This window comes from Anopheles maculipalpis, chromosome 2RL (genome assembly GCF_943734695.1).
Source record: "Anopheles maculipalpis chromosome 2RL, idAnoMacuDA_375_x, whole genome shotgun sequence".
NCBI classification, from domain to species: domain Eukaryota; kingdom Metazoa; phylum Arthropoda; class Insecta; order Diptera; family Culicidae; genus Anopheles; species Anopheles maculipalpis.
Genome location: NC_064871.1, coordinates 31,884,356 through 31,897,124, shown reverse-complemented (window position 1 = coordinate 31,897,124; position 12,769 = coordinate 31,884,356). Strand labels below are relative to the sequence as shown.

General features: G+C 44.9%; 1 protein-coding gene across 1 annotated transcript; it reads left to right on the top strand.

Annotated features, from left to right (window-relative positions):
- Window positions 1–208: 208 nt before the first annotated feature.
- LOC126566472 (uncharacterized) lies at window positions 209–7,208 on the top strand. The gene is made up of 6 exons (XM_050223259.1): window positions 209–217; window positions 330–2,825; window positions 2,897–3,026; window positions 3,094–4,974; window positions 5,045–5,259; window positions 5,322–7,208. The coding sequence occupies exons 1-6, from the start codon at window positions 209–211 to the stop codon at window positions 7,170–7,172; spliced, it is 6,582 nt and encodes a 2,193-aa protein (XP_050079216.1). The 3' UTR covers window positions 7,173–7,208.
- The last annotated feature ends 5,561 nt before the right edge of the window (window positions 7,209–12,769 follow it).

The window sequence follows — 12,769 nt, the reverse complement described above, 5'->3', positions numbered from 1 at the left end:
TTTAGTTCCCTCACACAATTTCACTTAACAAAACCATCCTTATTACGTATCCTGCAGTGATTTTGTCGATCAGTCTTTGGCACATCATTGTGTGCCTTTCATCGTCTGCAACCAGAGCTTTACTTCTAAAATGGTGCCTTTTGTTTAAGAACCTGGCTAGTATATTTTAATTCGTATCGTTTTTTAAAAGTAAAAATCCGTCCACACAATGAAGTGTGTAATTGTGCTATCTTTTGTGCTCTCTATCGAGTTGATGGTAATAACCTCTAAAAAATCATTCTATTTGAGCCAATCCATTACCCACAAACCACGTGTTTTTCGTTCGACAGTGCATAGCCCCAAGTGTTGGGGAAATACTAAATCCCGACCCGGATGATACTATCTCCGAGGAAGATGACCTGCCCGAGGGCCATTTGCGAGGTCCTGCAACGTTTCCTGCGATCGATCCAGACACGACCGAAACAGCAGTCACAGAGGAAGCATTATCGGCTTACGAGATACAGCGGCAACAGCTGCTTGAACATCCCGATCGGTTCAGCGAGGAAGACCTAAAACCGCTACGCGAAACGCACATCAACGTGCTGCACGAAGCGATCGATGCGAAACTGATCGATCAAAGTTTCATCCGTACGTTGGGTTCCGTATCGGAACCGCCCAAGGTACACGATGCTACCCGGGACACACTTTCGATACGGTCCATCGTTGAGGATGTGAACTTTACGCTCGGTGATCGGGTACTGCGCTGGAAGACTATGAGCGCGACCAACGTCGATCGGCACGTAGTCGTAGGTTTAACGGCGGCCAGTTTGGTGGTGCTGCTCGAGCGAGAAGGGCGGTATGAGCTAAGCCAGGAACTGGTGCTTGAATCGGCCCCGATAGCCTTCGAGGTGCTTAACTTTTGGGACACGGAGCGTGCGACAGCAGTTGGCTGTGTGCTGATATCGATGGGTAATTTTCTCGTGTGGTACACAATGCGTGAGCAGGCAGAATATCGATTGGAAGAGGAATGGCGCTGGCCGCTACATAAAACCATAACGCAAATTAAATTCTTTCGCCAGAAGGAAGTCGATGCACTGCTGCTGGTAGGACGGCATCCAAACCGACACGAGTCTGTTTCGGCGACAGTGTACGAATTTTCCTTCAACGATCGCCAGTTCTGGTTGATGCAAAAGCTCGGCCTAAGGTATCCTTGCCCATCGGTAGGTCTTGTCTCTGCTGGGGAAGAATACTTGGTCGCTTTCCCTCAGAACGTCACCGTGGAAATGTACACATTTCGAGTGGGTGACCAGAATCGCCGAAAGTTTAAGCCAGTCGGTAACTACACCTCGGAAGCGCTTCGATCGGTGTACGCGTTTCAAATCGGTCGTTATTCGTACGTAGCAATCAGCGGTAAAACACCGGCCGTTTTGCGATACAAACGGGGCAAGTTTTATGAACAGAAAATTCCTACTGAATCACTAGAAATTGTTGAAGCTTTCTTTGAGATACCGGCCCGAACGTACCGGGATGATATGATACTCCTGGTGCAGCATCGTATGATTTTTGCAACGCACGAAATTCAACGACTGGAAGCGCTCGTCTGGAACGGGGTGTCCTTTGATCTAGCCACCAACATTCCTTGTATGGTGGAAAACGAGGTGATTGACAATGAGGTTAGCTGTATGTTGGACGTGGATCGAACGGACGGTTTGTTTGGTGCGGCCATTGTGCAGCGTGGCAAATCAATCTCAATCGTTGTACCCCGACATGAGGCACATTCGAGTTTGTATCATCTGTCGATCGAATTGCTTTCGGGAGAGCATCCAATTTTAATGAAAATTCAAGAAATTAAAGAAACGATGGAGGCATTCACGAAAATTGTCGACTACCAGAATGCGGTAATTGAACAAGCCCAGTCCTACGTGGCGCTGATGGAAAGTGATCCCGTAGTACTCAAGCGACAAAATCTAAGCACGCTGGACAGCCCTATGGTAAAATTTGCGGATGAGTATGATCTATCCACAACACAGATAACTATCGGTCAAAATAGTTGGCGAGCGGCTGATTTTGAAGCGGACCTAGGAGCTACCGTTAAAACGGTACAGGACGTTGAGCTGAGCGTTGATGCAATGCTGACCGAACTTCAGTACAGCGTACGTCGCGATACCCGCTCGCATGACCTACAAATCAACGGTACGGTACAGGTAACCGGAAAGCTTTACGTCGATGGGTCTTTACACGCAGACGATATGTACATTCAAAGATTTGAACATCAACCACGAACTACGGAGGATCATTTTGCTCGATTTGGTCGTGCTGTGGATGGAGACCAAACATCGACAGCAAAAGAGCTACACGTTAAGGAGCTGAGCGTTGAACAGCTACATTTCGACCACTTTAATGGTATCCCGGCAGAAGAACTAGTGTACAATGTTGACGGCAAGGTGCATCTCGATGGTGAACTAGTTATCGGTGGTGATCTCTACACGAACAGTGTACTACTGCCCGATGGTGGAACGGTCAATGGAATCGATTTAAGCGAATCATTGATCTATTTCAATTGCAAAAACAGGCGGTGGAAAAACCTTACTCTAGACTCGCTGGAAGTTATGGATAATGTTCATGTGGCGAGTAAAATAAATGGAGTTCAAATAAATCTCCAGGAAGCAGAAAGCTCGCTGCGCAAAGCAATCGATGAGCATGGGCGTGTGTTGCGTGCCAAGTCGTTGCAAATCGAAGGAGATTTAAGCTTCGAACGCATTAACGGAGTTCCTTGGAAAACGTTTTTCAACGGGCTTGTCTTTAAGAACCGGCCGATGCGATTAGGACATCTTCATGTGGATGGGGTGAGAGCAAATGCAAAACGATCAACAGTTAAGGCATCTTGTAATCTCATATTCACTTTAATACCTCGCAGAATGTCACATTCGGTAGTCAAACAACGGTACAGTTCCTGAACAAATTGCGTTTCCCGGAAGATTACGTGCTACGCACGGGACCGCGCGAATCCATTATAACGGGTCAGAAACATTTCCAAGGATTGCTAAGTAAGTGACTGATATGTGACACAGAGAACTTGTGAGCTTAATTGTCTTCAAATAAATTTTCTTCCAGCAATGGATGCCCTCGACATCGACGGTTTCGTGAACGGTATCAATCCGTTCGATTTCATCACACTCCACGACGATCAGTACATCCCGGGCAACGTGTCTTTTGATTTGCTAGAAATCGAAGAATCACTCGATGTGCGTGGCGCCGTACATGGCAAGCATATGGATAAATTTCTAGACAATCCATCACTGCTACAAACCACAATCCTAAAGGCGGCCTGCGAGTTTAACGAAGTAATTGTTCAAGGTCCTATTTACGTCGATCAACTCGATGGATACGATCTGGATCAGTTCCTACAGAGCGTTGTATATGTAGATGAACCGTACGTGGAAATTAACGCATCAAAACACTACCGCAATCTACAGTTTTATGAACCGATTCGGATAGAATCGAACATGATCGGGGAAATACATCTGGATGAGCTGCTTACAAAGAGCACGGATCAAACGGTTAACATAAGTTTGGTGATGGGTAATGTGTTCTTCAACCGGGCACAGGTTGATGGACTGTTTGGGGGCATTAACGTGACCGAGTGGGACACGAATTCCATCAAGGTGTTCGGTGATCAACACACGCAAGCGACATTAGAGTTCTGCCCTCAGTATTCTTTGCTGTACGCAAAGAATCTGGAGATAATGGGAACTCTTAACGGGCAACCGCGTGCCGAGTTCTACGATATGGATGAAGAAATTGTGTTCCGAGATCAATCGGTACATATGAGTGACTTGTACGCAAATTACTTATCATTGGCAGGTAGCTTGATCGATGGACCGTCGAAGATGTTGAACAACGTACATCTTCCAACATTTGATGCGTACCGGTTTAGCTTAAGTCAACCGCAAACGTTTAATTATGGCGTGATTGTTGATACGCTGTACGTTGGCAAATCTTTTGCTGCTCGTTATCTGAACGGATTGGATGTTGCGGACTTGCAGGATAACGTGGAAACTTATCTGAACGATGATTACATGCTCAGTGGCAAGCATGTGATCGATACGCTGCATATTGATGGTAGTGTGGAAATCGGTATGCTCAATGGAGTTGACTTCGTACAGTTTCTAAATAACGTTATATGGCTGGACCAACCGAACACTGTACCAAGCACCTTACACTTTCTGCAGCCCTTGTACATTGAGGGCGATGTGTCAGTTGGGGGAACTTTAAACGAAATACCTCTGGCAGTATTTTTGAACAATGTTGTGTATAAAAACGAAGGTGCGATGGTGGAGTTTACCGGATCGAAACTATTCACACATGGGTTCGATGTAGTCGGCGATTTAAACACGCCTATCATAAACAATGTTCCGGTAAAAGATTTCATATTGAAAAATGAATCCATCATATTCCCCGGTCACGTGGTAACATTGGGCCGTGTATACGTCAAGGAAATGATTGTGACTGGAAGCATCAACGGAAAATCATTTAAACCAATCGAATCGTATTACGCCTACAGCAACGCCACAGATACACACATCATTAAGGGTGACCTGCACCTGCAAGGACATCAGATGATCCACAACCTGGAAGCGCTCGGTGGCTGGAATGAGCTAATGAATGTGAGCCAAAAGCTAACGTCACTCGTTCGTACCAACCAGGACTATTACTTCAAGGGTCATTATGTGCTGCAGGAGGAAGTTCATTTCAAGCATGGATTTACGGTCGATTTCATCAACGCGTACAACATGACGAATGTACTGAACGAAATTGTGTACTACGACCAACAGGAACCGATCGTTTTTACTGAACCGGTAGAATTTAATGCTAATGTTTGGGGCGGATCCGTACGCGTAGAGCAAGATTTGATAGGCAAAAACATAATGGGAATCGATCCCGATGTACTTGCTAAGCAAACTTTGCTGATAAACAAGGATTATGAAATATTCGGTAAGTGAGAGATTATTTATAGGAATTAAATGTTGGTGATTTATCCGCGCTTGTTTTAAAACTGTTACAGATAAGATGGTGTTTCTTCCGGGAGCATTCAAATGTGATCATCTTGCGGCAACATACATTAACGGTGTGCCGACGAGCGCGTTGATCACCCTGCACACGGAACAAACGATCGAACATCCGGTGTATGTGAAACAAATCGTCGTCAAACAGCCGGTCCAGGTGGAAGGTCATGTCAACGGACGGGATCTTCGTATGGAGCGTCAAAACACAATTATGGTAATAGAATTAGCATCAAACGCTTAAGTACTTCAATAAACCCCGAATTTTTCTTTTTACAGCGTTATGGCGAACAAACGATAGAAGCGCCTTCAGTATTTAACACGATCCGTGTACTGAACGGTGTCACACTACCCAAAATCCTAAACGGCGTTCCATTTGGTGACCCAGTACAGCTAACAAAGGACATTACCATCTCATCTCCGTTAAGCTTTTACCAAATAGGTGCGCATGATGTGTTCACCAATGACACGATCGGTGGAATCGATTTCGATCGATGGTACGAGCAGACGCTCTGGACTGGTGGTCGCGAACATCAGCTGTATCGGGGTAGGCTGCAATCGCGTAAAATGGTCTTCCGCGACTTCATCCACGGTAATGGTACAATCAATGGCGCAACTGTTGGTGACATCGTAAGCAAACTACACACGGAGAAACAGATGATCGAGAGCGAACTAGCAAAACGTCGTTCAAACTATCGATCTTCCTGTCGTGAAACGCAAGCCCTCATCAACGGTACCCAGCAGGGTTTGTACTTTTTCAACTATTTTGTGCAACGTCAAACGATCCGCGAACAACATCCTATACAGTCGTTCTGGACGTTCCAGCAGCAAGGAAATTATTTCCTTGCTATCAACTTTGGATGCGATAGCAAATTTTACCAGTGGAATCCACAGGATAGAACGTTTGTAGGGTTGTTCAAGGTACACACGGGATACGTTTTTGAGTGGGCAACAGTTACATCGACGGATGACGAAGAGAGTCTCTTCTTGATAACGCGATCAGCGCCTACCGATGAGCATTGTAACGTAACGGGTTTTTCTGTATGGCAATTTAAGGGACTGTCATTGGAAATGAGCAAAAACTTCCCCAATAAGGACATTGACAGTGTGTACGTAGATCCTGCCATATTAGGCCGTTTCTACGTTTTGGATCGAGCGACTGTTCATGAATACGATCTAACCGGCAACGTGCAGGATGAATGGGATCTATCACGCATCTTCGAATCGGCCAGCTTTTTACCGCATACACTCGGCGTTGGGTTGGCTCTGTCCGATGGAAAACAAATAGCAATTCTTTCCCGGAAAGACACTACCGCCACTTCGCGCAAGAAACGTTCCCACGAAGATCCGCTCGTGAACCTAGCCTTGTTTGCCTCGCCAATAAATGTGTACAATCATATGCAACGGAACAATTCCTACTACCGAATAGATGATGCTCCGGACGAATATTCGCCAGATGTGGCATTACTCACCCAACCGGATCCATTGAACGAAATTGGATCGATGCAGGAAAGCAACGATACGGTCATCAAAACTCGCGAACCATCGACAGACGTCGTGGAAACGCACATCCAAGACCTTCCCGAACCACGTATCGCCAAGGCAGTCCCACTCGGGCGTATCAGCACTACGGAAAATCACCACTTTCCAGATCCTGCTACAGGTGAGCTGCTTAGTCTGCATGTTGGCTTTCAAGCACAAGCCAGGCGTCTCCTGTTCGCCGTCACAAACACGGTGAACACGATTGTCAAGGGTAATCATGACACCATCCGGATCTACAGCGACATTCTGCAGGGTCATCTCTTCCAGATCATATCTTGCAACAGACCGTCACAGCTTACAGTGCTAGAAATAAGGGATGATACAATATTAGCCTTTTTGGAAAATCAGCGCAAGGTACAGTTGTACACGTACCGTGGTGCTCGGAAAGGGTTCGTCCATTGGAATAGTTTTAATTTGGCGTCGACCGGCATCCAGATGTCCAGTGTGCAGTTTCCGCAGGCACCATTTTTCAAGTGTAATCTGCACTATCTGGCCATTGCGCTGAGCAGCCGAGAGTTGATGTTTCTCAAGGCCAAGACGCAGGGCGATTGTGGGATCAATCTGCAGCTGGACTGTGGTGATGTGTAGTATGTTGAGTGTTTTAGCTGGAGGGTTGTGTTCTGTTTAAGAAAAAGTTTACAACGAATCGAAAGTTGTATTGGTATATGTTAAGCTTGTAGATTTTCCTGTGCACGCAAATAAACAGTATTTTGGTTGTTTTGGTTTAAATTTTTACTAGATGTTCTTTATCAATATAAAGATTCTGATCACCGCCCAGTATTTTTTTAACAATAAGTATAAAAACAATCAGAAATTGTAGTGCGTTTAATAATGCAACGATCCGTTATCAAATCCCATCCTATACCATCGACGGACATCCAGCTACGGATGTTAAATCAAACAAAAAGTAAGAACTGGCTGTTCTAGACCTCTCAAAGTTGTAGTACAAATGAAGAAGATTTTTTCGATGTAAAAATAGAATTTACTATTTGCTACACTACCAAATATATTTTTCAAAAAAACAAATTTTGCTACAAAAATTCCTGCCTTGCTTATCAAAATCGCTCACTAAGCCAAAGGCTTCTTTGCTTCAAGAAATTCTATTTCCTCTAACGACACAGCCACATACATCCGGATGCTGTTTACTATACCGAAGACCACCAGTGGGTAACGTCATCCAGTCCGGAATCGTTTCGTCCTGAGCCACAGCCTCTAATCTGAAGGCCTGCAACGCTTATCAGGCCATTGTCATGCAAACGGTGCTTCTTTGCGATAAGCCCTGCAAGCTGATAGTGCCTCGGACAAACCAGACAGAGAAACGACACAGCGAACCGAAAGAGCGAAACAACCGAGAGATTACCGCCTTCCTAGTCAGTCTGGCGCGTATAGACGGGCTGTAGCACGTGAGCACAGGACGTACACTGCTCATCATCTCAAGGGGCTGCCGGTACGAGAAGGCCACGACCAAGTTCGAGTCTGACAGTTCTCTCGCGCGTGCTGTCAGGATCGGTTGTCGGAGGACGACTGCTTTCTGTGTTGTGTGATGTAAATTGTGTATCCTTGTGCCGTGTGTAAAATATGCCACACACGGTGAACTGTAAACGTATTTTGTTTGTTTGATCTTGTGTTGTGGAGTATATTGTGGCAAAGAGAGCTACAAGGTTAGTACCACTGCCGAAGTATAGAAATAGAATGCGGAAAAAGAAACACAAAGCATCCCTACAAATAAGGCTCCTAAATAGGTGCCCCCAATTACCGCTACTCCCAAGTAAAGCCTCACAGCTCAAGGGGTTCCACTTGGGACATACAAATACTTCTTTATCACTAGCTTCGCCATCCTAACAGAAGCATCCCACTTTACGAAACAAGCAAATGCAAACACGGTAACGACGATAAGCTAATGCTAGCAGAGGCCAGATACTCCGCCGTACCCAAACCTCACCCAGCGCTTTCCCATTATGTAGATCCAGACGGAAACCGATCGATACGTGAAGAGGTGCGTTTTTCTTTTCGCTCGGATTTAGCCAACCCAACTATGAGTTCATCATTGTCAAGGCTGTTTCCTGGCTCAAGGGAGACGGATTGTGGTTGTTGCACGCTAGCAATTATTGCGAGACCCACCCAACACAGAAGGACTCGAAGGGGAGCGGGGGGGGGGGGGGGGGGGGGGGGGACTAGCGTAATCGGGTGTGTCCTGTTTAGGTCCAGCTGTTTTTTGGGGCAGGAACAGTGTGAGTGTTTAGGGACATTTAACAGCCTGGATGGAGCTAGTTTTGCCCAATAAGGCCGCACAGTGTTGGCAGTGAGGTGTGGTGCTTTGGCTTTTGGTGGCTCCTCATTGTTCATTCCCGATGGCATATTTAGGTGGATAATATATTTTTGACAGCTCATTTTAACGGTGCTTTGTAATCCCCTCAAGCGGCCAGTGCGCATGTCGCTGTATTAACCATGGGATTTACAGCACCGTGAGCGAAGCTTCGTTGCTCTACATCCTTTGGATCGTTCTCAAACCGTCAAATATTCTGCAATAAAAAGAGCAATAAGTGTTGCCACAAAGGCAACAAGAGAAAGGGAGCGAATGTGTGTTGTATTAGTGATATTGGTGAGTTAGAATTCTAGTCGGTGTTCAGTGTGATATAGGCTTTTTGAGTGAGTCTTTGTTTGTGGTGATGAGAAAAAAAAAGATAACATTGGTTTGTTTACGATGTGCATACGTTGAGATGTTCATAAAGCAGGGTTTTGTGTACCTTCACAGTTCTCCAACAGCTTCCTTTTGTTGATCTATTCTTTAATATTATTGATAAAAAAGATCCGTAAATGAAAGACTAAAAAGATATAGAGCACAACACTTTTTCGAAAACTACCACCAGCTGACCTTCGCACAAAACAACCCCTTTTAGTTAGGTTCAACATAGCTACACATCGAACAATCCGTCAGAATATTAACAGCATTGGTACGAATAATTTACCCTTTTTTTCTTCTTGCTTCCCGACAAATTAGCCCTGATACGATCTTACCAACAAAACAACAAGACAGCTGACTGGGAATTGACTTGACCATTTTTTCGAATTAAAATGCACACCACTCAATGTCCACCAGGATTCTATTCTTCTATCCATTTAACCCATGGGCGATCCGCACAACACGGAGTACCTCAAAAGCCATATTGGTGACCCCTAGGTGTAGCCGGTTGCAAACCGTTTTCCACCCGAACACCTTCAAACTTTTCCCCTAACGGTTACGTGCACGAGAAGAACGATGGTCCCTTTTCTCTAACGTTATCCTTCCACATGGTGCGCATTATCCTTTCCACATCATTCCCGGTGTTGTGTTTTTTTCTCCTTTCTCTGATATCCCGGTTTGAAAAAAAAGAGCACGTTTTCCCTTTTTCCCTGCACAATGCACAACATGCGTGTGAGTGTGGTTCGGAGCACATTTTCGGTAGAGCACGTACGAATAACTGCTCTTGTGAGAGTCTTACGCATGCACTGAGACAACGAATAGCAGGGTTAGTTGTTGTACGTTTGAAAAGTTTAGATGTGTATTTATTAAATTAAAATGTATTTTTTAAAGTAAAATCAATTATAAGAAAACCTTTTTGTGACTAGCTTACTTCACAAAATAATTTTTGGATAAAAATATAAAATTTAAACATTTCTCACGTCACCGAAACCCCATCACACTCACGTCGAGAAGAACGGATGCGATACACCAACTGAGTTGAGTCAAAATTCAAGAGAGCGGAACTTGCTGACGCTGGGCGAGAGAAAAATTCGACGACCATGGCCGGTTTCTACGCATCCACAGGCGCATGCAACCATTGCAAGGGGAGGGAGACTAGATTTTCCTCGGCAGTCGCGCGACGCGGACGCGAGTCGGCATTTTCTGCCGAAAACCAGGCCCCTTTTCCAGCGCTGAATCTGAATCGCGGACAAAACGATCGTTTGCCGGTAGTATTACCGTCCAATCAGTTTGCGCTGTGCTGTAGTGCGACGGTGAATAGTGCAGATTGATAAGGAAAATCTAGTTGTTTTGTGATAAGAAAAGCAGAAACAAATGAGTTATTTTCGTCACCAGATGTTCAGTGGAATCGTTCGGAAAAATGTATGTGAATAATTGGAAATGGAATATGTTTGGGTGCTTATGTTTAGTGGTGTCAGAAATATAGTTGAAAATAATCGTTAATGTTCTTACAAGAACATAATCCGCGCCGATGCAAACATTCGGTGTTTAAGGTGAGCAAGTTGTAACAGTTTTAACATTTACAAAAAAAAGAGCATATAAGAACATCGGTCGTTTACCTCACAGCTGAACCGTCCATCGTAAATTCGTGCATTTCTTTTAACGGCTATTCGGTGAGATGCATGCGTAGTACGCATGCGACCAAAACGTCACTTTTCCACATGCATCGCACCAGAGCAAACGCATCCTACAGAAAATGATTGGACAAGCGATACTTGAAGTCAACATTCAGTACAAGTATCCCTTCTGAATTACCATTCGAAGTTTGGTGAGCAAGTTGTGCTTCCCAACCACTTAAAAATGTCCAATTTTTAGGAAACTCCTTCCCGTCAGCTATGCTCGATTTTTGGCCATAGCAGTCAACAACACAAACCATTGATCGAAACCCGAAAATGACACACTCGCCACACAGTTTCGAACAGTTGCTAGGCTAAGCTGATTATCGAACCGTTCAACCAGATGGTTCGGCGACACCGAATGGTTCTGTCGGTGCTGTGTGAAATTCGAAGCCACCACAAACTAATTTAAGGGTACAGACAAACCTAGACCATCCGGATTAGGCACAATATTCGGGAGGGTCAGGATTGCAGAAACGAAATTGGTCACACAAACTTCTAAACCGTGCGTCACCCTTAGGACGATCCCGAAAAATTGTTGACAGTTCTCGAAGAAGGCCAATATGCGGGTGCAATAGGATGGGCGTACCGTTCCCAACCCTAGATGGATGGCAGCTATAAAATGGACCGTGCACGAACTTATGTTACTCTTTACAAGGCTCATGAGTTGCTTAACAACACTAAACCAAGCGGCCATGTGAGGTAATAAAGCCTAACCTACACCCAATCTGTAAAACCTGACGATAGTGGTTGAATATTATGCTCATCAATTAGGATTCTGGGCAGAGAGTTAAAGTAATGAAATGCTGCAGTAATAACTTTTATTCTGTTGTTAGAACAAAAGCATCAAATAGAGAACACGCATGGCGTTCATATAAATCGTACTGTCTTCGTGTCCTCACGTTTTAGAATCTTGTACACTATAAATCACCTGAACTAGTTTCTAATGGATTTTTCATAGCTGGGAACCCTTGTTTTAGTGCGGATGTTTGTCGCACCCATACGTGAATAATGGTGTCCATCAAAGGTGATATCATCGATGAAAACTGGATTAAAAACCTCCCACCTACTGGAAAGGTTCTACCGGCTCTAATCCCATGTTGGAGTCTTCTGCTCCAAACTACCTTCCGTAATTACGTTCTAAAGGAGTGGCAAGATCACATTCTACTGTAAAATCCCCTTTTGCTTACACCGCGCAATAACATTTCGGTCAATGCTCGCCACAAGCTCCCGCTGAGGATATCTGCACTCCATTTCAATACATTGCCATCGTAATTTATGGCAAATATCAAGAAATACCTCGCCCCAGGGATTGTACGAATGTTGAAACGGGTGTATTAATTACTCCCGGTGCATTGCAGTGTGGACACACAAGCATTCCTTCAACCTCGCATTGACCCCGCTCGTTTTCGAAACACCGGGCACCGGGCCATTTAACGCCATTGATCGATACGAGCATAATTTGTTCAGACTTCGCGGTGCATTAGTTTCGCAATATTTAATACCCCGGCCGTCACCTAGCAGCAATCGGAAAAGATCGTCCAATTCTGGGCCGTTGGTAGGAAGAAAGAGTGGACGAACGGTTCGCTTCCTACCCAGAAATCCCAGGTGGTCGTCGGTTTGGTCGGGGTCGGTGTTCATCCCATCCGAACACCCGAGTGAAACGTGAAATTCTTAATATGTTCGTGTTTTTTCACTCCCCCTTGCATCTAGCATCTTCGTCTTCCTCTCATCCACACACACACACACGCGCTTTCTAGCTCTCTGTTTTCCTGAGGGACGTGGTTCGGTTTTATTTATTTATTTACCTTTCCGAAATCGTTCTC

Bases quoted from the DNA above. Each gene is read 5' to 3' on its own strand.
- LOC126566472 (XM_050223259.1), top strand. The intron at 2,826-2,896 runs GTGAGAGCAAAT...AATACCTCGCAG, and splicing joins GACATCTTCATGTGGATGGG to AATGTCACATTCGGTAGTCA. The intron at 4,975-5,044 runs GTAAGTGAGAGA...AAACTGTTACAG, and splicing joins CAAGGATTATGAAATATTCG to ATAAGATGGTGTTTCTTCCG.